Below are 26,625 nucleotides of genomic sequence, written 5' to 3'. Positions count from 1 at the left end.
ATGCATACTACAGGGGCGGTGAAAATATCATCTCCCTAATAAAGTCTATAAAAACTTGATGCGTGAACTGAAACAGCATCAGAACAAGAGAAGGGTCAGGGTTTGTGTCTCTACAGGGAGTTCATATGCTCCTTTTTTTCTCTGTATTAAAAATCCATGGCTACTGAAGCTTCGAGATCTAGTGGTACAGCCGATTCTTATATCGGCAGCTTGATTAGTTTGACATCCAAGTGTGAAATCCGATACGAAGGCGTTTTATACAACATCAATACAGAAGAATCTAGTATTGGATTGAGGAATGGTACATTCTCTTCATTAGTTTTTTTGGGTTTTTCGTTTGAGGGGCTATATGTGTGATTTTGCTTTTTAGGGTTTTGTTTGTTGGTTTTGGGGTCTGGGTTTTGTCAATCTGAGGTGGGTTTCTGATTATAAAATAGATGATGCTGTTTTTAGGCCACGTTTGGATTGAAGTTTTTTTTTTTTTTTTGAACTTTTTCTACACACAAAACAGATGATTGAGAAACTCTATTCAATTTTTACTTAGAGGTACCTTCAATTTATGAGAATATCCCTCTAAATTAATTATATTCTTATCATTTCTCTCTAAAGCCCTTACAATTTTTTTCCATCTGAAATGTTTTTCTTTCAATCCAAACAGGGATTTAGGGAATTGAGTTTTTTTTTTTTTCTTTTCTTCTATGGTTTGGTTTATTTCTTTGGGTTGCTTAGAAATTTAGGTCACTTTTACATGTCTACATGCAAAGTGTTTCTTTGTTTCTATTTATTGTTCATAAGTAACAAGGAATATCCACCTGTCTTCTTTTATGGTTTGGTTTATTAATTTGGATTGGTTAGAAATTTAGGTCACTTTTTCATGTCTACATGCAAAGTGTTTCTTTGTTTCTATTTATTTTTCACAAGTAACAAGGAATCAATACCTGTTTGGTTTTATTTATTTGGATTGTTTAGAAATTTAGGTCACTTCTACATGCAAAGGGCTTATTTTTTTCTACTTTTTTCCAAAGCAACAAGGAATTTCTCTTTCTCTGTTAGTAGGAATTGATTTTTTTTTTTTGACATTTTGGGTTCTTTAGGATGTTGAAGCTTTTCTATAGCAACACGATAATCTCTAATATTGAGTACCTTATTGCCTTTTACGCTCTGTGCATGCTCACACCCTATTTCAACCTGTTATCCTTTCTGAAGAATGGTTAATTGAACCCATTATATCGTTCATAGATTAGCATAATTAAGATTTTTTTTGAATTGCCATTAAAACAAAAAAGATTTGTTTTTGAATGATGATTTTCTGAATTGGATTGAGGAATTTGGGGCCTTTTTTTTTTTATCTGATTAAGATCTGTGGTCGCATTTCTAAAGTGTTACAAGTGCTTTATATAGTCTTTGACATTATCACCTTGGTAGGACTGGCACCGACACTTTCGTGTCATATACTCCCCATGTTCTGTCAGAATGTTTTCCCCATGAGCATTTATCTTTTAACTATTCTGATATGGTCTATATTGTTTGTTACACGGTAAGATTTAAAATTATTGAGTTTTTCCTTGATTGACTTAGAATGTTCTTCTTTCCACAAGATGTGGAATTTTCCATATTCGGTTGCTGTAAATCTAATGTTTCACAATCACAATGTTAAAAGGAAATTATGTATCCATAAGATGCTGGAGTTTCTATATTTGGTTGGTGTATATCATGTGTTGCATTGGTTCTTCGCCCCTATGCTGAATCTGTGTCGACACGCTAATTGGACATTGATTTATGTGGGTCACAGACGGATTCTCATCGCAGTCGTGTCCCTCATGGATCTTTTTTTTGGGCGAATCCAACACATCCTTGTCTCTTTTAAAATGTGAATCTTTTATATTTTCCCTTTAAATGCATTTTTAAATGCGTTTTCTTCTTAGCTTTAAAAAAAAAAGAAAAAAAGTACAACCCGTGCTTTCTTAATAAAAACCCTAGCGCCTTGACCTTCCACCCCTGAACATTGACCCTCTTCCCCTTCTTCTTCGACTCACTTTATAAAAACCCTACTGCGTCACTCACACCCTCCATCAGATTCTTCATGAATATAACACACACACATATATATTTATTTATGATGCAGCCCAAATCATAGGGCATAAATGCAAGAGAAAGTGTGGAAAGGCTAAATGTGCCCAAGTGGTTCCACCGGCATACGCGGCATCTTTAACTCTCACGACAGCCATAGATTGCATATTTACCTTCTCTCATAGTGGCCGTTGATTATTTGACCATCTCTGCGCATATCATTCATTGGATCACTTTCCATTTGCATGCCTTCCAATTGTGGCATTCATTTCTATTTCCATGCTTGCCAATTGAGTTATTCATTTCCATTCCCATGCATATCAATTCGGACATATTTATTTTCATTTTCATGCATGACAATTAGGGGACTTTTATTTCTATTTTCATGCATGGCCAAATAAGGCACTTGCCCATTCTGTGCGTAGCTAATTAAGGTCATTTAGGATTGTGTTTACTTTTTATTTAGGTTGCCTTTAATATGGTAGAGTCAATTTTAGATGTTTTCTTTTCTTTTTGACTTGCATGAGATTCCTTTTCTAGAATCCCTCCTAATCTTTAAAAGGGGGTGGATGAGACATGTGATGGGACTTCTGATTTTGATTATGAAATTAATGAACTGAAGAGAAACGTCCGTTATTGGAGTTTTCTTCCTTTTCTTTCTATCTATTTTGCTGTCTTGGACTACAATTTCCTATTCTTGTGATTTATTTTGCACTTTCGCTATATGCGATTACATCATCTGGTATCAGAGCTTGCGTTTCATGATCGAGACGCTCATCGATGTCACCAAGAATGAGGCAGATGGCTCTCGAGCAGTGGTTCAAGATGCGATGAAAGAATCCCAAGAAGAGATCCTAGCACTGAGGATGTAAGTGGCGGAACTCACGGAACAGTTGCTTCTTTCCAAGCCGGAGGTGACGGATCAAGCGTAGACGCCCAGAGCCAGCATTAGGAATATCCGTTGTGATGACCCCCCCCCTCCCCCCACCCAATCTTTATAAGGAGGTGGATGAGACATGTGATGAGACTTTTGATTTTGGTTATGAAATTAATGAATTGAAGAGAAACGTCCTTTCTTGGAGTTTCCTTCTTTTTTTTTCTTCTCTATTTTGCTGTCTTGGACTACAATTTCCTATTCTTGTGATGTATTTTGCACTTTCGCTATACGCGATTACATCATCTGGTATCAGAGCTTGCGTTCCACGATCAAGACACTCATCGATGTCACCAAGAAATGAGGCAGATGGCTCGAGCAGCGGTTCAAGATGCGATGGAAGAATCCCAAGAAGAGATCCTAGATATGAGGAGGCAAGTGGAAGAACTCATGGAACAATTGAGATATGTTTGTGCTTCTTTTCAAGCTGAAGATGAGGGATTAGGCGTAGACGCCTTGAGCCAGCATCAAGAATATCTGCCGCGACGACCAGAGAGGGTTGAGGCTATCGGAGGTAACTCCAGGCATTGGGATTCAGATCTCAAGACTGGGGCGGTAGGTCTCAAGAGTGTTGATGTAACACCAGACTTGAAACCATTATATTATTACTTAGAGGAAGAAATGGTAGACTGGGAGTCACCACCAATTTACGACGAATATTTTGAACCATGGAAGAATGATGAAGCCGAGGACCACCATTATATTATTACTAAGAGGAAGAAATGGTAGATTGTGAGTCACCACTAATCTACGACGAATATTTTGAAGGATATTTAATCGTCGCTAAAAGTTTATGCAATGAGTTATTTTCTTTTGATGGTGACAAAGTGATCTATAAATCACTTAAAGTGATGGTTGATGAGGGACATAAAATAATGAATGAAGGACCAAAAAAAGTTAAATCTACCAACACATTAAGAAGATTAATGGAGATTGAAAGGATAGGCGAATGGAAAAATGTTACGTCGATTTTTGTATCAATTTATCTTGACCCATTTTTATTAAATCCTATATTGATGTCTACAATGTATACGCGTAGCTTTAAGCTCGCCGAAGAACAAGAAATTTTCATCTTGGGGATTATGTAATGTGGTTTGATCAATTTCAATTAATGATCGTTATTCGATGTCTCAAAACTCGATGACGAATGTTTTGAACCATGGAAGAATGATGGAGCCGAGGACCACCATTATATTATTACTTAGAGGAAGAAATGGTAGATTGGGAGTCACCACTAATCTACGAGGAATATTTAGATGAAGGATGTTTAATCGTCCCTAAAATTTATGCAATGAGTTATTTCTTTTGATAGTGACAAAGTGATCTAAGTGATGGTTGATGAGGGACATAAAATAATGAATGAAGGACCAAAAGAAGTTAAATCTACCAACACATTAAGAAGATTAATGTAGATTGAAAGGATGAGCGAATGGAAAAATGTTACGTCGATTTCTTTATCAATTTATCTTGACCATTTTTATTAAATCCTATATTGAAGTCTACATTGGATACTTGTAGCTTTAAGCTCCCTGAAGATCAATAAATTTTCATCTTGGGATTATGTAACGTGGTTTGTTCAATTTCAGTTAATGATCATTATTCAATGTTTCAAAACTCAATGATGAATATTTTGAACCATGGAAGAATGATGGAGGCGAGGACCACCAAAAGCATGTGCTCCTTGGAAGATTCGAATCCGAGGACGGATTTTCTCCAACTCGGGGAGGCTGATGCAACCCAAATCATAGGGCATAAATACGAGAGAGTGGGGAAAGGCTAAATGTGCCCAAGCGGGTCCACCGGCATATGCAGCATCTCCAACTCTCACGACAACCATAGGTTGCATATTGTGGTACCCTGATCCCGCGAGAGGGGTGTGGGGCGCGAGCCGCCGCTCTCTCTCTCTTGGTCTCTCGTATCCACGCGATTGGCGTGTGCATTTTATTATTGATTTGAATTAATCTTTCCTGTGAACTTGGGATCACTAAGGCAATCCGAATTCCACACGAAAGAGACTGACAGAGTCGCCACCTAGATGTGGGATCTAGGACCCGTAATTAACCAGAAATCTAGACTCGCTACCTGGTTACGAGAATGGAAGGTATGGGGAGTTATCCACCACATGCACCATTCTTGCCCGATAATCGGTCTTCGATTCCAAAAGCTAACTCTTTTAAATTTATTTTAAATGGCTCATTCAACTCTATGTTAATGTGCGAACTAAGTGACATGCATCCTATGATCTAATTTCAATGTGAATCCTAAATGTGTATCTTGATTTATTAATTTGTCTGGATTCAATCTATGTGAAAGTTCTCCTAAAATTCTAATTTCATGGAAAGTCCTAAGTGATTTGATTAAGCATTTACAAGAAAATTAATATACAAAACACCACAATTTGTTTGTGGTGCCGACTCGCGGGTGGTATGCCATCAGACATCCAAGCTGCCTACGTACCCAAGCCTCACTGGGATCAGAGTCGACGTAGTTCGGTGCACCTAAGCTAAGTTACATATGCCTAACTCAACTAAGACACCGACCTAGACGGGATTGACTGTTTCAACAGTTTTAGGAGAAGTTATTTAATTCAAGTTGAAGATTTTATTATCTTAGGATTTCATCTAAGATGCTATATGATTCTCATCTAAATGCAAATGGTCCCTTAGACTAATGCAGGTTTGCCTTACATCCTAGTTTACTAGGCTTGTCCTAGGGAAAGATTGGGTGACTAGTGTAACTAGACCTATGGCACGGTTGCTATACATAGCAAGCGTCCGTGATGAGGCCGGACTCCTGACTCTAGGACTCCCTAAAACCTAAGACTCCCTAAAACTTAGGACACGACACGACACGACACCAGTGTTCCTAAATTGGGCTCTAAGGGTTCCTAAAGGAATTTTGAATCCACCGGCTCTTGGGAATCTCGAATTCTTTTGGGTTTGTGGAAACTTTTAGAGTTTTCTTGAAGCTTTTATTATCTGAAGGTATTTAGTGTGTTTGGTAGCTTTTAAAGTTGTTTATTTAGAAGGTTTTAGTTTCATTTGAAATTTTTAGTGGTCTTTTGGTTAATGGCTTTTAACGGATTTTTATCAGTGGATTTTAAATGGGTGAATTTTAGTTTTGTTAATTTTAGGTTGGATGTACTTTAGATTAATGTCTTTCGATTTTGGTTTGGAAAATGACGTTAACACAACCAAGTTTTGACAATTGCACAAATTCGACAAACCATTGACCATTAAAAGATCTGACAAATGCAGCCCACTAAAACTGTCGTAACTCTTTAACCGCTTGGCCAAATTCAACGTACAAACATGCGTTGGAAAGATCTTTTATAGGGCTACAACTTTGTAGTTCTCCATTGTTTGTAAATCTGTGATTTAGAGGTTCGAATTTGTGTTGCAAACAAAAGGACAGCAACATTAAACTGGAAATGCCTAAAGGTGTGCCGCAACCATTTTGGACTTAACTTTTTAACCGCTCGCTGTCTGATCTAGCACGAATACTCGTTGGAAACGGCACGAAAATATCTACGACTTTGTAGTTAACCATTTCCCACGATTCTGTTGTTTAGAGGTCGAAAAATCTGTTTAAAGTCTAACAGCTAGCACTATGACGGGAATGATATTGGCACCCCCATGTTTTCTTTTGATAGTTCTTATTTTTTTAGTGATTAAAAGACGGTGAATATGAAAAATGGCTTGAATGGGCCTGAGATTAGATTCAAATGGGATGTTTGAAAAAGGGGTTGTTTTTATCTACTTGGCAAGGTGGGGTATGGATATTGGGTTCTTGAGATTGAGTGGGGGCTGTTGTTATCAAATTGGAGTGGGGGCTGTTGTTATCAATTGAAAGATGGAGGTTTTGTAAGCCAAATTAAATGGGTTTTGATAATTCATGTAAAATTCAAGTTTTCTTTCTTGTAAATGTTCAAAATTTTTAATGAATTGTTTTCCCAAAAGAAATCTAAATTCCCTAACAAGCCAATGATTTCAACATCCCATTGCAAATAGGTTCTAATGACCCTAACACATTAATTATATTTAGCATAAGTGAGAACATGACCAAGGCCAAACTAGTACAAAATTAAACATGACATCAACCAAAATATACGCAAAACAACACTCAATCCTACAAATATAGAAAAGAAAATAAAATTCCAAAAGACATACCTTTTTGTAGACGATATTCCATGCAAACTTATGGAGAAGAGGGATTTGGTCTAGAGAGAGGGCTTGAATTTTCTAAGAGAGGGGTTCTCTCCTCTTTTCTTTTTTTTCCTCCTTTCTTTGGTGAGATGAGAGGGTATTTATAGGAGAATGGGATAGGAGGTTAGGTGAGGTTAGGTGAGGTTAGGTAAGGTTAGGTGAGGTTAGGTGATGTTAGGTGAGGTTAGGTGAGGTTAGGTGAGGTTTGGATGGTTATGATGGGAGGAGAGGTTAGGTGAGGTTAGGTGAGGTTTGAATGGTTAGGATGAGAGGAGAGGTTAGGTGGTTTTGGATGGTTAGACCTAGGTCATGATCTGCCATTGATCTAACGATTTACGGAAATCGGGTCTCGGAATGGAATCAGGGTCCGGGCTATGAAGTGACCCTAGCTTATTTTGTCCCGATTGATGATCCGTAAAGTCAGATCAAGATATTAATGACCTAAAACATATAAATCAATGATAGAGGGGGTTCTCACATGGATTTAACACACTAATTTATTTGTTGATTAAAACAAAACAAAATGGGGTGTCTACAGATGCCCCTCTTTGGTAGAGATGACGTAGTCATTGAATACCAAAGTTAAAAATGACAGAACCATTTTGCGTAGTTTTAATCGACAAAGGACTCTCTAGACACAACGCACCTTAACATAATGCAAAACCTTAGATGAAACCCTAGAACTTGAATAATAATAAAAACTCGATGCGGCGCCGTTCACAAACGGGCAATTAGAGAATGAGATATCATTTTCGAATGGATTCTGAAGGGAAAGGACAAAGATCGCTCTCAAACAGTTTTTAGAAGGAGATGAGACGCCGCTCACAAGCGGGTTCAACGAGGATAAGAAGCATTCCCAAATGGACTTGGATAATGAGGCACCGTTCACAAACGGCCTCAAGGAGGATAGAAAACCATTCACAAATGGACTCGAGAAAAGAGGCACCGTTCACAAACGGGCTCAAGGAGAAGACAAGACCATTCACAAATGGACTCGAGAAATGAGGCACCGTTCACAAACGGGCTCAAGGAGGACGATACCATTCACAAATGGATTCGAGAAAAGAGGCACCGTTCACAAACGGGCTCAAGGAGAAGACAAGACCATTCACAAATGGACTCGAGAAATGAGGCACCGTTCACAAACGGGCTCAAGGAGGACGATACCATTCACAAATGGATTCGAGAAAAGAGGCACCATTCACAAACGGGCTCAAGGATAAGACAAGACCATTCACAAATGGACTCGAGAAATGAGGCACCATTCACAAACAGGCTCAAGGAGAAGACGAGACCATTCACAAATGGACTCGAGAAATGAGGCACCGTTCAAGGAGAAGACGAGACCATTCACAAATGGATTCGAGAAATGAGGCACCGTTCACAAACGGGCTCAAGGAGAAGACAAGACCATTCACAAATGGATTCGAGAAATGAGGCACCGTTCACAAACGGGCTCAAGGAGAAGACAAGACCATTCACAAATGGACTCGAGAAATGAGGCACCGTTCACAAACGGGCTCAAAGAGGACACGAGACCATTCACAAATGGACTCAGAAAATGAGGCACCGTTCACAAACGGGCTCAAGGAGAAGATGAGACCATTCACAAATGGACTCAGAGAATGAGACACCTGTTCACAAACGGGTTCGAAGAGAAGACGAGACCATTCACAAATGGACTCGAGAAATGAGGCACCGTTCACAAACGGGCTCGAAGAATTTAGGGATTTTTTTATGAACTTGAATTTGACGTAGGAATGGATTTTTATTTTTATTTTTTAATTAAGGATTTGGATTTGATAAATTTTTTTATTTTTGGAAAATGAGGTACCGTCCGCAAACGGGCTCAAGGAGAAGATGAGACCATTCACAAATGGCCTCGAGAAAAGAGGCACCGTTCACAAACGGGCTCAAAGAGGACATGAGACCATTCACAAATGGACTCAGAGAATGAGAAACCTGTTCACAAACGGGTTCAAGGAGAAGACGAGACCATCCCCAAATGGCCTCGAGAAAAGAGGCACCGTTCACAAACGGGCTCAAAGAGGGCATGAGATTTTTCATGAACTTGAATTTGACGTAAGATTGGATTTGTTTGAATCGGGGATTGGTTTTGATGAATTTTTTATTTTTGGGAAATGAGGTACCGTCCGCAAACGGGCTCAAGGAGAAGACGAGATCATTCACAAACGGCCTCGAGAAATGAGGCACCTTTCACAGAAGGGCTCAAAGAGGACATGAGATTTTTCATGAACTTGAATTTGACGTAAGATTGGATTTGTTTGAATCGGGGATTGGATTTGATGAATTTTTATTTTTGGGAAATGAGGTACCGTCCGCAAACGGGCTCAAGGAGAAGACGAGACCATTCACAAATGGGCTCGAGAAATGAGGCACCGTTCACAAACGGGCTCGACGACACAAGATAGCTTTGATTGATGAATTCAACAATGAAAAATTTAGAGATTTTTATGAATTTGAATTTGACGTAGGATTGGATTTTTTGAATTGGGGATTGGATTTGATGAATTTTTGATTTTTTGAGAAATGAGGCACCGTCCACAAACGGGCTCAAGGAGGACATGAGACCATTCATAAATGAACTCAGAAAATGAGGCACCGTTCACAAATGGGCTCAAGGAGAAGACGAAACCATTCACAAATGGACTCGAGAGATGAGGCACCGTTCATAAACGGGCTCAAGGAGAAGACGAGGCCATTTGCAAATGGGCTCGAGAAAAGAGGTACCGTTCACAAACGGGCTCGAAGAATTTAGAGATTTTCCATGAACTTGAATTTGACGTAAGATTGGATTTGATGAATTTTTTATTTTTTTGAACTCAATGAAATCGGGGATATTATGGATCGTGCCCGACAAAGATGTTGGAAACTAGGACTTTGACGAATGATGAAACGGCAAACCTTTGGAACGAAGAACCATTACTAGCAAGAATGGATTAGGAACATTTTTATGAAACTTCAACAAGATTTTTCTCAAAGAGACTGCTGGTCTTGTCTTCTGGGGATTTTGATAACTGAAACCTTGAACAAGACATTTGAGATTGGTAATTTAGAACAACGACTCTCTTGGATATTAACATGGAAAAGCGGGATCTGCTTCTTGACAGGTGTTTAGATAAACATTTCTTGACCAGGATAACTAACCGGAAGGGAATTATGAATTTGAATGGTTCATCTTTCTGAGAAATTGGCTCAACCACCATTGCATCTGAGGTTCTTCCAAGCTTAAGGTGCCTTCCTGGGGTATGATCTTTTTACGGAAGCTGGGCTTTCTGATGTTTCTACTTCTGAATTTTTCTGAGCTGATCTTCTTTGAAATGAAGTTGTTTGACTAAATTCTCGAGCTCTTTCAGGTATAATTGCAGGGAGCTGCCTAGGCCTGGCCTCCTTCACCAAGACAGTTACATCATTTGGACATAGGAACGACAATTGACTCTTTCTAAAGAGAAAACTTAGATGAAAGGCACTACTCAAAGGATTGAGCAGCCCTGAAGGAGTGAACTTAGAATAATAAAGATTGACTGACTATACTGACAAACATAGTGATGCTTCTGACTTAGTTAATGTTTTGTTTGGTAAGTCTATCCTTTCAAGGAATAGTTTTTCAATTGGTAAACACCGGACTTCTTCCTCGAAACAGTAATGCCTCAAGAATTTAATTACGACCCCTAAGATTGCTTAGCTTCAATGCCCCCAGTTTTGAGGATATCACTTGAATTTGCTTGAACTTCAGTTGATCTTCAGTCTTGATACCGGCTGTTGCCTTCTTATACTGATTCTCTTACCGTGACCAAGTCACCTCTTCAGGGTTTTTAACTTGGCGGACCGCGCTAGCCTTAACTTTTGCCTGAACCACCTTTCTAGGTTTTCGATCCAGCAGGCTATCCCCTTAGCTTTTGCCTAAGCCGCCCTTTCGGGTTTTCAACTTAGCAGGGGAATGATCTTAAATTTTGCCTAGACCGCCCTTTCAGGTTTTCAGTCTAGCAGATCTTCAAACTCCGTTATTTTTCTTATTCATCATCATTTCATTTTTTTATTGTATCTCAGGACCTAGCTCATTAGTTCTGAACACCAGAAGGACTTTTATAGGTAGGATAGGGCTTTTCAAAGAATGGCTTAAGGCTCAACAAAGATTTCGACCGAACCTGTGAACAGGTCGCCTACATATCCCAAGGTAGGAATCAGGTCGTGTGTAGTTCAGGGCGAATGCCCCTAGTTTGAAGATAAATTGTTTGATTTTTTTTTTCTTTTTTCTTTTCTTTCTGGAACAATTAACTTCTCTTCTTTTGGAACTTGTCCCTCTCTTTTTTTTTTTTGAAAGGATTGAATTTCTTTTCCTTTTTGAATCGACCGAACTCGGTTCAACCGAGTTGCCTACGTACCCCAGTATAGGGATCAGGTCTCGCGTAGTTCGGGGGAATGCCCCAAGTTTGATGGGTTTTCAAGAAAATTTGATTTAGGCTCGAAGGGTTTGCAAATCGGTATTCTTTTGACATTGGGTTTTGATTTTGGGATTTAATCGGCCAAAGGAGGCCTTTCGATGTTCAGATTGGGAATCGATCTAGGTTACTAGAGTCCCTCTGGTACTGATTATTTTTTTTTCTCTTTTGTTTTTTTTTTTTTCGCGGAGTTTGACGGCATTTCCAGGTAAGAGATAATGGATCTTCTTCTTTCAAGATTCTAATACGTGCTTTTGACTTTCATAGAGCGAAACTTGTTCTTTGACATCCTCCATCTATGGATTCGTACTCTCGATATCTGATGATCACTTTTCATTGTTTGCTTTTGAACTTTTCATCTTGAATTTGTTGGCTTTATGAATTTGAGAACCAAGGTCATTGATTGGAAATATGAAAGTTGTTTCCACTCTATGCCCCTTGTATAGCATATATCTTCTCACTTTCTTCATTTTCTTTGAGCTTTCCATCTATGTCTTGCCCCTGGTATCGGTTGTAGCTTTTCTAGACAATCTTCTTATTCTTGAAATAATTTTATCAATTCTTCACACTCTTTAGAGGGTAATGTATTTTCAATCGGCATTCACTGAATCAAAGTTTCAGTGCCAGTGTTTATCATTTCAATTTCATCTTTGAAAGGTTGGGATTGGCGCTCCTCCTCTCGTTCAAGTAATTGCTGTGACTCAAGTGGAGTTTCGTCAATTTTGTCCTCATTTGAGGAGGGAGTCTTATTTTAAGATCAGAAGCACACTTAAGAACAGACACAAGTGAACTTTTTGGAACTGACTGAAATTTTATTTAAAGAAAAGCTATTACATCAGACGACCTATCCTGAACATGCTCACGATTCACAACTCTAAATAAGAAAGAGAAACAGAAGATAACTTGCCTGGACTAGGCATTGACCTTTAACTGTAAGACCGGACTCAACAATTATACTGACCATGATGACTGACTCAACATAAAATAGTAAGTGACTAAAACTTTAACTGCTGCAACTGTTTGGCTTTGAAGGCTCGGCGAAGGCTGGTTCGTTCTGAACATCATCATGGCTGATACTTTCAATTTTGGACAATGATGACTGATTCGCATAGGGAAATGCCCCTAGCTCAATGATTCTGAGAGTGAACTCTGAAGGACTTAGCAAAATAATCTTGAAAAAGGTAGCCCCTAGAGGAGGAACAGACCAGGGGTACAAGCAAGATTGGATTATCTGGACCAGGCATGATCAGATCATGAGAACGCATAATCGAAAGATTGTGAGATTCTGCATCTGCCAGTTAGGGGATGGCATGAAGATACGATCGAATCGTATGACAGAAGAACGAAAGACGCACGATCAAAAGATTAGATGAGATAGCATAAGATTGCTTTCAACGGATAGATCATGAATGACTAATCCTATGAGATCTTTGAAAATTATGGGATTTATATCCTAACCCAAAGGGAAATTTTTTTTTTTTTTTTTTTTTCACATTTTATCAGTGTTACCTGAAGGCATCAACCCTAATCCTAATCTATCGGAGTGGAGAGAGAATCTCGACTCATGACTTTGTTCGTGTATCTAAGGACCGATCGTGACCATTGGAAGATGGACCACGGCCTAATCTAGACACCAATGGGTAGGATATCCTAAACTAGGCTCACACACATGATGCACATGTGTTCGTATACTACATGCATGTGTGGGTTAATCTAGGGGTAAGGCCAAGAGTTCCCTTAGCGCGAATCCCTGTTCGATATACTGTACCAGTGTCCGGCGTATCAGTACGTGAACAAGAGATCCGTTTACGTACCATAAAGGTACTAGGCTAAGGGTGGAATGCTTCTCTAGCACAGAGGCACCAGGTGATGAAATCCCAGTCAACCATGCTAGATAACACTCCGGGTTCCTAAAATAGGACGTGTGTGCACGTGAGATGCAAGAGTTTAGATGCAAGTGATGTAAGTGTGTGCAATATGTTTGCGCAATCTATGATGCCCTCAGGTTTTGTTAGGTTAAGTTCGAGTAAAATGTGATGAGAAAATAAAACAAGACAAACTAATCTAACAAGTATAGAGTTTTTATGAGCCAGTTAAATTAAATTCAAATGAATTATCTTTTGAAATTTTAATGAAGTTAGGTGGTCCCCAGCAGAGTCGCCAGACTGTGGTACCCTGATCCCGCGAGAGGGGTGTGGGGCGCGAGCCGCCGCTCTCTCTCTCTTGGTCTCTCGTATCCACGCGATTGGCGTGTGCATTTTATTATTGATTTGAATTAATCTTTCCTGTGAACTTGGGATCACTAAGGCAATCCGAATTCCACACGAAAGAGACTGACAGAGTCGCCACCTAGATGTGGGATCTAGGACCCGTAATTAACCAGAAATCTAGACTCGCTACCTGGTTACGAGAATGGAAGGTATGGGGAGTTATCCACCACATGCACCATTCTTGCCCGATAATCGGTCTTCGATTCCAAAAGCTAACTCTTTTAAATTTATTTTAAATGGCTCATTCAACTCTATGTTAATGTGCGAACTAAGTGACATGCATCCTATGATCTAATTTCAATGTGAATCCTAAATGTGTATCTTGATTTATTAATTTGTCTGGATTCAATCTATGTGAAAGTTCTCCTAAAATTCTAATTTCATGGAAAGTCCTAAGTGATTTGATTAAGCATTTACAAGAAAATTAATATACAAAACACCACAATTTGTTTGTGGTGCCGACTCGCGGGTGGTATGCCATCAGACATCCAAGCTGCCTACGTACCCAAGCCTCACTGGGATCAGAGTCGACGTAGTTCGGTGCACCTAAGCTAAGTTACATATGCCTAACTCAACTAAGACACCGACCTAGACGGGATTGACTGTTTCAACAGTTTTAGGAGAAGTTATTTAATTCAAGTTGAAGATTTTATTATCTTAGGATTTCATCTAAGATGCTATATGATTCTCATCTAAATGCAAATGGTCCCTTAGACTAATGCAGGTTTGCCTTACATCCTAGTTTACTAGGCTTGTCCTAGGGAAAGATTGGGTGACTAGTGTAACTAGACCTATGGCACGGTTGCTATACATAGCAAGCGTCCGTGATGAGGCCGGACTCCTGACTCTAGGACTCCCTAAAACCTAAGACTCCCTAAAACTTAGGACACGACACGACACGACACCAGTGTTCCTAAATTGGGCTCTAAGGGTTCCTAAAGGAATTTTGAATCCACCGGCTCTTGGGAATCTCGAATTCTTTTGGGTTTGTGGAAACTTTTAGAGTTTTCTTGAAGCTTTTATTATCTGAAGGTATTTAGTGTGTTTGGTAGCTTTTAAAGTTGTTTATTTAGAAGGTTTTAGTTTCATTTGAAATTTTTAGTGGTCTTTTGGTTAATGGCTTTTAACGGATTTTTATCAGTGGATTTTAAATGGGTGAATTTTAGTTTTGTTAATTTTAGGTTGGATGTACTTTAGATTAATGTCTTTCGATTTTGGTTTGGAAAATGACGTTAACACAACCAAGTTTTGACAATTGCACAAATTCGACAAACCATTGACCATTAAAAGATCTGACAAATGCAGCCCACTAAAACTGTCGTAACTCTTTAACCGCTTGGCCAAATTCAACGTACAAACATGCGTTGGAAAGATCTTTTATAGGGCTACAACTTTGTAGTTCTCCATTGTTTGTAAATCTGTGATTTAGAGGTTCGAATTTGTGTTGCAAACAAAAGGACAGCAACATTAAACTGGAAATGCCTAAAGGTGTGCCGCAACCATTTTGGACTTAACTTTTTAACCGCTCGCTGTCTGATCTAGCACGAATACTCGTTGGAAACGGCACGAAAATATCTACGACTTTGTAGTTAACCATTTCCCACGATTCTGTTGTTTAGAGGTCGAAAAATCTGTTTAAAGTCTAACAGCTAGCACTATGACGGGAATGATATTGGCACCCCCATGTTTTCTTTTGATAGTTCTTATTTTTTTAGTGATTAAAAGACGGTGAATATGAAAAATGGCTTGAATGGGCCTGAGATTAGATTCAAATGGGATGTTTGAAAAAGGGGTTGTTTTTATCTACTTGGCAAGGTGGGGTATGGATATTGGGTTCTTGAGATTGAGTGGGGGCTGTTGTTATCAAATTGGAGTGGGGGCTGTTGTTATCAATTGAAAGATGGAGGTTTTGTAAGCCAAATTAAATGGGTTTTGATAATTCATGTAAAATTCAAGTTTTCTTTCTTGTAAATGTTCAAAATTTTTAATGAATTGTTTTCCCAAAAGAAATCTAAATTCCCTAACAAGCCAATGATTTCAACATCCCATTGCAAATAGGTTCTAATGACCCTAACACATTAATTATATTTAGCATAAGTGAGAACATGACCAAGGCCAAACTAGTACAAAATTAAACATGACATCAACCAAAATATACGCAAAACAACACTCAATCCTACAAATATAGAAAAGAAAATAAAATTCCAAAAGACATACCTTTTTGTAGACGATATTCCATGCAAACTTATGGAGAAGAGGGATTTGGTCTAGAGAGAGGGCTTGAATTTTCTAAGAGAGGGGTTCTCTCCTCTTTTCTTTTTTTTCCTCCTTTCTTTGGTGAGATGAGAGGGTATTTATAGGAGAATGGGATAGGAGGTTAGGTGAGGTTAGGTGAGGTTAGGTAAGGTTAGGTGAGGTTAGGTGATGTTAGGTGAGGTTAGGTGAGGTTAGGTGAGGTTTGGATGGTTATGATGGGAGGAGAGGTTAGGTGAGGTTAGGTGAGGTTTGAATGGTTAGGATGAGAGGAGAGGTTAGGTGGTTTTGGATGGTTAGACCTAGGTCATGATCTGCCATTGATCTAACGATTTACGGAAATCGGGTCTCGGAATGGAATCAGGGTCCGGGCTATGAAGTGACCCTAGCTTATTTTGTCCCGATTGATGATCCGTAAAGTCAGATCAAGATATTAATGACCTAAAACATATAAATCAATGATAGAGGGGGTTCTCACATGGATTTAACACACTAATTTATTTGTTGATTAAAACAAAACAAAATGGGGTGTCTACACATATTTACCTTCTCTCACAGTGTCCGTTTATTATTTGATCATCTCATATCATTTGTTGGATCACTTTCCATTTCCATGCCTGCTAATTGTGGCATTCATTTCTATTTCCATGCCTGTCAATTGAGTTATTCATTTCTATTCTCATGCATATCAATTAGGAGAGTTTTATTTCCATTTTCATGCATGCCAATTAGGGGACTTTTATTTCTATTTAGATACATGGCCAAATAAGGCACATTGTAGGGCACAAATACGAATCCGAGGACGGATTTTCTCCAACCCGGGGAGGCTGATGCAGCCCAAATCGTAGGGCATAAATACGAGAGAAAGTGGGGAAAGGCAAAATGTGCCCAAGCGGACCGGCATATGTTACATCTCCAACTCTCACGACAACCATAGGTTGCATGTTTACCTTCTCTCACAGTGGTCGTTGATTATTTGACCATCTCCGTACATATCATTTGTTAGATCACTTTACATTTCCAGGCCTGCCAATTGTGGCATTCATTTCTATTTCCATGCCTGCCAATTGAGTTATTCATTTCCATTCTCATGCATATCAATTAGGACAGATTTATTTCCATTTCCATGCATGCCGATTAGGAGACTTTTATTTCTATTTTCATTTCCATTCTCATGGATATCAATTAGGACAGATTTATTTCCATTTCCATGCATGCCGATTAGGAGACTTTTATTTCTATTTAGATGCATGGCCAAATAAGGCACATCTCCATTCCATGCATAGCTAATTAATGTCATTTAGGATTGAGTTTACTTTTTATTTAGGTTGCCTTTAATGTGGCAGAATCAATTTTAGATGTTTTTTTTTTGGCATGAGTTTCCTTTTCTAGAATCCCTCCTAGTCTTTAAAATGAGAGGGATGAGACATGTGATGGAACTTCTGATTTTGATTATGAAATTAATGAATTGAAGAGAAAACGTGCTTAGTTTCAAATTAAAATTAGGTTGCGCCTTAATATGTGCTTAGTTTTTTGGCATGAGTTTCCTTTTCTAGAATCCCAGTTTATGTGGCCAAGGTCCCTGAAAATGTGCTTAGTTTCAAATTAAAATTAGGTTGCTCCTTAATATCTGTAGTGGATACTGCACCTTTTGGACTATTTGCAATGCTTCTTCTTTAGAATTGCATTGGGAAATTTGGGACATTTAGCATCTGAGCAAGATCTCTGGTTGCATTTCTAAAATTTTTACAAATGCTTTATATAGTCCTCTGTAATTTTTGCTTTGGTACAACTGTCAGCGGCACTGTCATGTCCTATGTTTTGTCAGAATATGTTCTTCATGAGCACTCTATCTTTTAAATATTTTGATATGATCTGTTTTGGTCTTACACATTAATAATCTAATTTATGGAGGGTTTTCTTGATTTGCTTAGAATGTTCTTCCGTCCATAAGAGGCCGCAGTGCCATATTTGGTTGATGCAAATCTAATTATTCACAATCACAATCTTAAAAGTACCGTTAAAAAAAAAATAAAAAAAAATAAAAAATCACAATTTTAAAAGCGACTATCCATTATAAATATTCTAATGGTATTTTTATCAGCATTGCTCCTAGTTGCTCCAAATTCCTGAATTTTCTAGAACGAACAAGCAAGGAAAGAAAGAAAATAAGTAATATTAAAGCAACAGATAGATCAGATGATCCACTGGGAGTAAGCCTTTTTGTCGGAAAATATACTGTTTTTCATATAATGTTTCCCTTCATAAAACTGTGAAACAATGGATTTTGCGCTGGCAGCAAGCGACGAATGATATGGCTTCTGGTTGTTGTGTCCAAGAATATGAGTTTGTTCTCGTGCCTGTCCTGGTCTCTGGTAGAGATCCGAGAATATTATTAGTTGTCCGATTTGCAAGAAAGATCTTCTTCTGGCCGTTCTTCCTATCGGTTTAGTTGTTCACGAGGTAAACTAAATAGAATGCCTGTAGATCAACTCATATTGGCAGCTGACTTCAAAGCTGTACCCCTCATGTCAGAAGTTGAGAAAGCCTTTTGTCTTAACTAAAGCCATAGAGTTTGTTTCCCACCCTTTCGGCTAGAAATGGTCTTCTGGCGAGAAGAAGACGACTAGCGGTAGACTCCCTTGCTGCTTTATGTGGCCAAGGTCTTAGAAAAATTGACCATAGTTTAAAATTAAAATCACCTATCTATCTGTATTGGAGACTGCACATTTTGGACTTCATCTTTTCTGTTACTACTGCACCATAATATATCTATCTTACCGATCTCTCTCTCTCTCTCTATCTCTCTCTACAAAAAAAAAAAAATAATAAAAAATCTTACTGATGGAAATTGCTTTAGATTTTCTGGAAGGGAAATGGTATCTGCTCTTCCTTGGTTTAGTAATGGCACTGCTCTTCTTCTTTTTTTGTTACTTTTCAAGTTAGCTATTTAAGTTGTTACATTTCTCAAAATTCTATCAACAAATGAGAGAAGTGTCTAATAAAAGTGAGGAGCGCCGTTTCAAAATAAGGGAGTGCTGATATACACTTCCCATTGTGGAAGTTTGTTTGTGTTGTTGTAATAGTGGTTTTATGAAGAATTGATATGCTTGCAAGATACACCGTGTGGCTTGGAAGACACAAGACATTGCATATATGGGGCAAAACCTAGGTTCAGCTGGCATGATAGAAACAATAAAAAGTTTGAAACATAAATTCAAACCCAAAACAAAAACCAAGCACAAATCTCAATAAAAGACAAGAAATAGTATGGTGCTCTTTCCAAGAAAAAAACAACAAAGAAAAAGTTAAAACACATTGCATAAACTTCAAATTCATAATTAATCATAGACTCTCCAAATAATATTTTATACCATATACATAAAATCTTTTTGCCTCCAAAGCACTTCCCTTCCTAGGCACAAACATCCTAGACTTTTCATGCACACTTTCTTACTTTAAGACACTTCTAAAACTGTGCTAAGCAAGCTAGAATTATTTCATTATTAAAATAGAAACTTTCTGAAGAAAATTAACCCAAATCTCGTCTAAAGTTATAACTTCCTATCTTAAATGTTTTAATTAAGTGAACCCTAATTTAACCTTTCTACTTCAGCACCACACACACACACGCAAAAACAAAACAAAAAAACAATTAAGAATGGCAATTCACCATTAAAAAAACTAAGACTGCCAATTTATAGAAAATATGCCATTTTACTTTTTTTTATTAGCGAAAATATGCCATTTTACTATACATAGGTATCTTGAAAAGGAAAGCAATTTGCATGTTTTATTTTCTTATTGAATCAATTCCTAGATATACTCTCATTTGTCATGTGCAGGATGTCATGTGCTGTTAAAAGTTAGTTACACTATTGAGTTTTGGTTCTTATTTGTCCTTTTTTTTTTTTCAGTGAGATCATTTGGAACTGAAGGCCGAAAGAAGGATGGCCCACAAATTCCTCCAAGTGACAAAATTTATGAATACATACTCTTCCGTGGTAGTGATATCAAGGTATGTGGGGAAAAAAAAAAGCAAAGCACTTTGTACATTAACACGACCAGCCTAGGATGTCAAGAGATAACTAGCTTCTCACTAGTACTACCATCTTTCCGGCTTACAAAAACAAAGGTCAAAGTTTGTGTTTTCAATAGCAACTGGCTGCTATTCATTGCAAGGAGAAAATTGTTTCAAAATGTGCACTAGTTCTTTTGATGCAAATTTCTTTATATGTTAACTTCACAGATTTAGCTAGGACTCATGTGCAATTATTCCTTGAACTTGAATATATTTGACATATGTGAGTACATAAGTGTAAAAGTCATATATTCAGCATGATTCTCTAAGCTCAATCTCTTTTCTAGTGTAGTGACCAATGTTTGTAAAGGTTAAAATGTGAGGAGCTATTCTCTAAGTGCCTTAACATGCACCTCAAGGTGATGCATGAATCATCTTATAAGTAGGAAAAAAGGGGAAGTGACAAGCTCAATGATAACTAGAGAAAGTATTGGAATGCGATGCAAAATGTAGTCTCGTATGACTGTAACGGGTCAATTTTAGAGTATGTGATAATGCTGCCCCTCTTTTTGATAATTAGAACCTTATTGATCGAAGGTAGAAAATATAATCGACCGCATGATGTGCAAATTAATAATCAAGTATTGCACAAGTAACGGAAGAGGGGTGGAACTCCAAATTGTTAGTAGCATTTTAGAGATTCCATCCTTATCCAAGGAATCCACAATCTTGTTAGCCAACCTATCTTTATGGTGGGGGAGACATCCTAAGGCTATGGCAAAGGTTGTGAGTCTCTTCCGTCCATTCCATGTATGGTTGTAGCTTGATGGTATAGAATCTTCTTGAATTCTTTCCTCAAGCCACTATGATTTCCTATATTTTTGCCTGGTGGGAGTTACATGCAGAACATGGATATCTGAATGCTTGTATCGTCCAATGTTAGATCTTCAATAACGCGATCAATTTTTTTTTTGAATATATACGTACTTGTGATTTGATTACGTCTTCTTTCAGCCATGACCTCATGATCTGTTTGTAGTTTTTGTTGCTTCTTAATAGATATTTCAATAAATAAAATTTTTTTATAAAAAAATTGGTTTTCTGATGACTGTTGTTGATGAGCTTTTTGCGTTCCAAAGCTATATGTGACAATATACTGATCACTGCTAATAAGTGGTGAAGTATATTGGGAAAGAAAATTTGCCGGTAACTCTTATGTATGTGGTTGTACATGTTAAAATTGTATTTCTCTCTCTCTCTCTCTCTCTCTCTCTCTCCGTTTGCTGTATGTTTTGCAGCTAGGATATTTACCTTTTGTTAAATAACTTCACTATATAATGCAATCAAGTGTTTTTTTGCTAAAAGTCTGAAATCCTTATAATTTTATCTTTTTGATGATTTTCACACTAATCTCATTCGCTGGCTTTGATAATTCTTCTTTTATACTTAGTCGCATGGAATTCTCAATTACTCTGTTTGAATGTGGTTGCAGGATTTACAGGTCAAGTCCTCCCCACCTGTTCAGCCTACACAACCTATTCACAATGACCCTGCTATTATACAGGTAAGTGCAGAGAGTCTTACATATGTGGCACTTTAAATCAATTCAACTTGCTAGCTTGCAGGTAACGGTAACATTAACTTTCCTAAATCTTGCGCAGTCACACTATTCTCGGCCGGCATCGGTGTCAATGAGTGTGCCTTCTGTTGGAAGTGGGACTGTAACAGATCTTAACTCTCATACAGCACAGTTGGGGCTACCTAGGTCAACGTTTCAAGGCGGTCTGCCTTTATACCAACCAGGGGGAAATTTCAGCTCTTGGGGCTCTTCACCTCCTCCTCCAACCGCAAATGGATCTGGGCTTCCCATGCCTATGTATTGGCAAGGCTTTTATGGACCCTCAAGTGGGCTTCCTCATGTTCAACAACAACCCTTGCTTCGGCCGCCACCTGGCTTGCCGATTCCTCATTCCATGCAGCAGCCAATGCAATATCCTGGCATGAATCCATCATTGCCAAGTGCAGCTCCAAATTTGCCAGAGTTTCCTTCTCCTTTATTGCCACCTTTTAATAGTACTCTAAATTTAACCTCAAATAGTTTGCCATCAACTCTGGCTCCCGTCCAAGTTGCTGTATTACCTTCTGAAACACTACCAAGTCTCATGCCAAATAAGGCTCCTATCACTTCTCTTCCGCTAACAACTCCGGGTTCTAACTTGCCATTGGTGTCTCCTATGACATCTAGTCTTGACATAAATTCCATTGTGCCACCAATCTCTAGCAAGCCTCGGACGGTTCCTGGTCCCACCTTGCCCTACCAGACTGCGTCTCAATCGTTGTCCACCATTGGTGGGTCCTCCACTTCAAGCCGTGCTGAAACATTAGTACCGTCTTTGGTAACCCCAGGTCAGCTGTTGCAGCCTGGACTTACTACACTTCCTTCATCCCAGTCATTACCTACCGTGAACAAGGATATAGAGATTGTGCAACCAGCATCATCAGAACCATCAGGGTCAGCTCCAACTGAAACTCAGGCACCAATATTGCCATTACCTATAATACCGGATCACAAGGTAATAGTATTGTCATACTTGTATCTGACATTGACCATGTCAACTCTTTGACTGTCCAATACCGACTTATTATATACTTCTTATAGTAGCCTTGGGTTTTGCCGTTATTTATGGATGATTATGTTTTTTTTTTGAAGAGCAAGTCCTCGAGTGTTTATAATTGTGACTATTTTTAGTTTGAAAAAGAGTTCCATATTGATGATTTGCTTTCGTCATTTAAAGAAGCTGGTCCTGGTTGAGTGTGTGCTTCATGTTTTTTGCGATAATGAGACCAGTTGTTTTTTTGGTGTGCATTTATAATTAAACAATCCGTCTCTATATTTTTCCTTGATGTGTTAGGAGAATTTTTTGAACTGCATATTTTACATTTTTTTTTTAGAGATGTCTAATTCTATATTTGATGGGATGCCCTTTTATGGATTTGAAGAGGGTTATATAATGTGCGACTGTTTATCTTCCAGTTCCAGCTGAATGGAGCTGCTTTACAGACCCGTCAAAGCAATAGAGGGCGTGAAAGAGGAAGAGGCAATGGGGTAATGCATCTCTTTCCTCTGTGTTCCTTGTCATTCACTATTCACTCTTATTTTTCGTAACTCCCTCTCTTTGGCGTTGTTATATTTTTGTTAAAACACCATGATTGTTCCAACTGCCAAGAGCTATTGTTACCATGGTTTCAAATATCGGTTTCAGAATGCCTTTTTTTATCTCGTAGAAAATTTTGGCCGAAATTTCTGGAAAATATTAAATATTGAATAAAATCCAGATTTTTTGTTGATATTCCTTACTGAAATTTCAGGGAAACTCGAAATTTCGGTTGAAATAATGTAACATTTCGGGTATTATGGATTTTGCTTTCGGTCTCCTCCGAAACCTGAAATTTCAGACCGAAATTTCGGTTTTCGGTAGACATTTAAAACCATGGTCGTTACTTTGCACATTGTTCTGGTTTCTTGTCACCACCGCCATTGCCTCTTTCCACCATTGGCACCACCAGCAACCATTAATCGCTGCTTCAAGTGCTTTCCATTACCGTCAGCAACTCAACACTCACGGCGTCATGGGCAAGATCACTGCCGCAGTGTGGGAGAGGGGTGTTGGGTGTCGATGCATCGGTCTTGGATGGCGTCGTCTGGTTGAGGAAAGGGAAATGGGAGGAAATGGTTGTCTATTTCTGGTCTACGACAGCGATAGAAAATGGGCATACAGTTTCTGATCATCCATAGTGTTGTTGGAGTGGGGCAGGGGTATAAGAGGGAGATCTTCGTCGGGCTTGCAGGCCTGCGAGTATTCCTCTTGGTTTCTGATCTCTGTTGTCATTGATGCTTAGAGTGGCAGCAGAAAAGTCTGGGAAGATCAATAGCGTGGTGGTGGTGGTTGGAAGAAGATGAAAATCCAACAAGAAAATGAACTGATAGAAACGTAAAGGACAGGGCAGTGGGTGAGGGGCAGAGTCCTTCCCTTCTTTTCTCTAGGTTGTGTGATCAAATCCTTGTGTATTTTGGTCATTTAAGTAAGAAAACTTTTTTAAAAATAAATAAAAATAGGAATGAGGTGGGAACAGATAAGGGATTAGAAATATCATTTTTGTGTGTGTGTATGTGTGCGTGCGCTCGTGCTCGTGTGTGTATCCTAGATTTATCGTAACCCTAAATCACTGAAAGCTTAATGATGTCCTGTTGCCGCTCCTGATGCTTACGAATGTGACTAGATTGAATCTGTTGAAGTAATAGAGAAGGAAGGAATCCAAACTCCGTGGTGATTTACTATCACGGACCTCGTAGTAAAGTCGCCCATGTCCGTAAAGGAGGTGAATGTTGTAGTGGACCTTCCATCCTCTGTATGTTCACGCATGGATATATGACCATTTTTTGGTGGGTATTGTTGGAATTGAACACGGGACATCAAGGTTGGCACCCCAGCACTTGATCTCAAGTTCTCAACAGTCGGGGACCCTATAATTCTCCACATAAAAAATAGTAAGCACTAAGAAAAAAGTGCAAAAGCTGCTGCTTCCTACTCGTGCTTGCTCACATCGATAAACACAGGCAAAACATCTGTGCATGCATGTACATCTGAATCTACTCGTGGTCTGTAATGTGTAGTGATAAAATTTCCTCAGAGCTTGATGAAATGGTCAATTGATCATGCAGATTTCACGCGGTGTTACCAAATTCACAGAAGACTTCGATTTCACAGCAATGAATGAAAAATTCAAAAAGGATGAAGTATGGGGTCATCTGGGTAAAACTAAGGCCCATTTAAGGGACAGTGGGGATGGAAGAGACGATGATGTGGAAGATAATCTAGAGGAAGATGGTTCTGAATCCTCAACAATTGATGTCACGGTAAGATTTCAATCTTTGAGCTAAGTTGTAAACTTGATCCTGTCTATCAGCTTTTTTTATTTATGTCTGTTCTGCAGCCTGTTTATGTTAAGGACGACTTCTTTGATTCCCTTTCTTGCAACGCACTTGATCGAGGGGCACGGAATGGAAGGACTAAGTTCTCTGAGCAAATGAAAATTGACACAGAGGTATATGTCTCTTCGGCTTTGCCTGTGTGTTTGTTCCATGATAGATTTTGGTTCCAGTACATGAGAATTCGTTTTTGCATGCAGACTTTCGGTGATTTTTCTAGGTATCGTGGCGGTAGGGGTGGCCGGGGCCCCGGTCGTGGGGGCCCTGGTCGTGGTGGAGGAAATTTTCGGGGCCCTTATTATGGAAGGGGATATGGCTATGTTGGGAGGGGTGGGCCCAGACCCTCTAGAAATGGTCCACCTAGTTAGGGGAAGTGGAGGTACTAGTATTTTGGATGGAACTTCTGCCGGTTAATGCTCATCATGAAGAGAAACTGAAAGAAGGGCTTTGCTTGTGTAATGTTTATGTCTGCTTTCTTTTGGGTTTAGTGAAAAATAAGCAAATCTCAGGACAAAGGGATCGTTTTGGTATCTTGAAATAAGCACTTCTGTATGGTTTAATTTGAATCTGTGTGAACATGCAGGTGGAGATTTACTTGTCTTATTTTTTTTTTTATCTCTTGTGCTTTTAGTGGTCTTTTTACTCTTTCGAGTGAAGCACTGTAACAAGATTAGCTCTCATTTTGGAGGTCAAATCTCTCAAGCCGAACCTTGGTTTCCATGATCATTGTCATTTGATAAATCGAATTTTGTTCCTCATCACTATGCTTAAATTGGTTGCTGGAGCACGCAGGGGAGGGCAATTACTGTGGATCATAAGTCATAACCTTGGCGCAATGGTAAGGTTGTTCCATTGTGACCTGGTTGTCACGGGTTCGAGTCACGGAAACAGCCTCTCTCTAAAGCAAGGGTAAGGCTGCGTACATCTAGCCCTCTCCAGACCTTGCAATGGTGGGAGCCTTGTACACTGGGCCGCCTTTTTTTTATAAGTCATAACCTTGATGATATAACATATGAACCGTTCCAGAATGGAATTTGCTTTTTTCCTTCCGTTAACCCTAATCGTTGAACGATCCATTTATCATTCTTCCTTTGGTCAGTGTCAACAACGCCCCTTTTCATTACTTAGGACACTTGGCTATAGTGTATCTATGACTGCAAAGGGGCTGATGTACTTCACATTTGAAGGAGTAAAAGGATCTGATTGCCACATACAATGTAGTTGGGTGTCCCAAGTAATGTAGTTGGGTGTCCCAAGTGATGAAAAGGGGGCGCATTTATCATTTTCCCTTTTTTTTATCATTATTACAGAGAATATCTCGATTTGGGGAGGGATATGAGGTAGGGAATAGGAAAAATCCCTTTCGCAATATGTCAGACAAGTCGCACTATACCCAATTTGTTGGATAAGTCACACTAT

General features: G+C 38.8%; 1 protein-coding gene and 1 long non-coding RNA gene across 2 annotated transcripts; one reads left to right on the top strand and one right to left on the bottom strand.

Moving 5' to 3' along the window:
• LOC143854015 (protein decapping 5-like) lies at window positions 1-25,825 on the top strand. The gene is made up of 8 exons (XM_077363721.1): window positions 1-301; window positions 20,113-20,213; window positions 21,709-21,780; window positions 21,878-22,789; window positions 23,251-23,322; window positions 24,940-25,134; window positions 25,212-25,322; window positions 25,407-25,825. Exons 1-8 carry the CDS (start codon window positions 157-159, stop codon window positions 25,572-25,574), a joined length of 1,776 nt encoding a protein of 591 aa, XP_077219836.1. The 5' UTR covers window positions 1-156; the 3' UTR covers window positions 25,575-25,825.
• LOC143854016 (uncharacterized) lies at window positions 12,459-16,726 on the bottom strand. Its single transcript, XR_013237330.1, has 2 exons — window positions 16,160-16,726; window positions 12,459-12,963 (listed from the first exon to the last, which is right to left on the bottom strand). It is a non-coding gene; the product is annotated as an uncharacterized LOC143854016 (long non-coding RNA).
• Window positions 25,826-26,625: the final 800 nt, after the last annotated feature.

Source organism: Tasmannia lanceolata, unplaced genomic scaffold (genome assembly GCF_043159265.1).
Source record: "Tasmannia lanceolata isolate RefF3 unplaced genomic scaffold, GAP_Taslan_0.1 ptg000020l, whole genome shotgun sequence".
Classification (NCBI taxonomy): Eukaryota; Viridiplantae; Streptophyta; class Magnoliopsida; order Canellales; family Winteraceae; genus Tasmannia; species Tasmannia lanceolata.
Note: the sequence above shows the minus strand (reverse complement) of the source record. Positions and strands in the feature narration are given on the sequence as shown.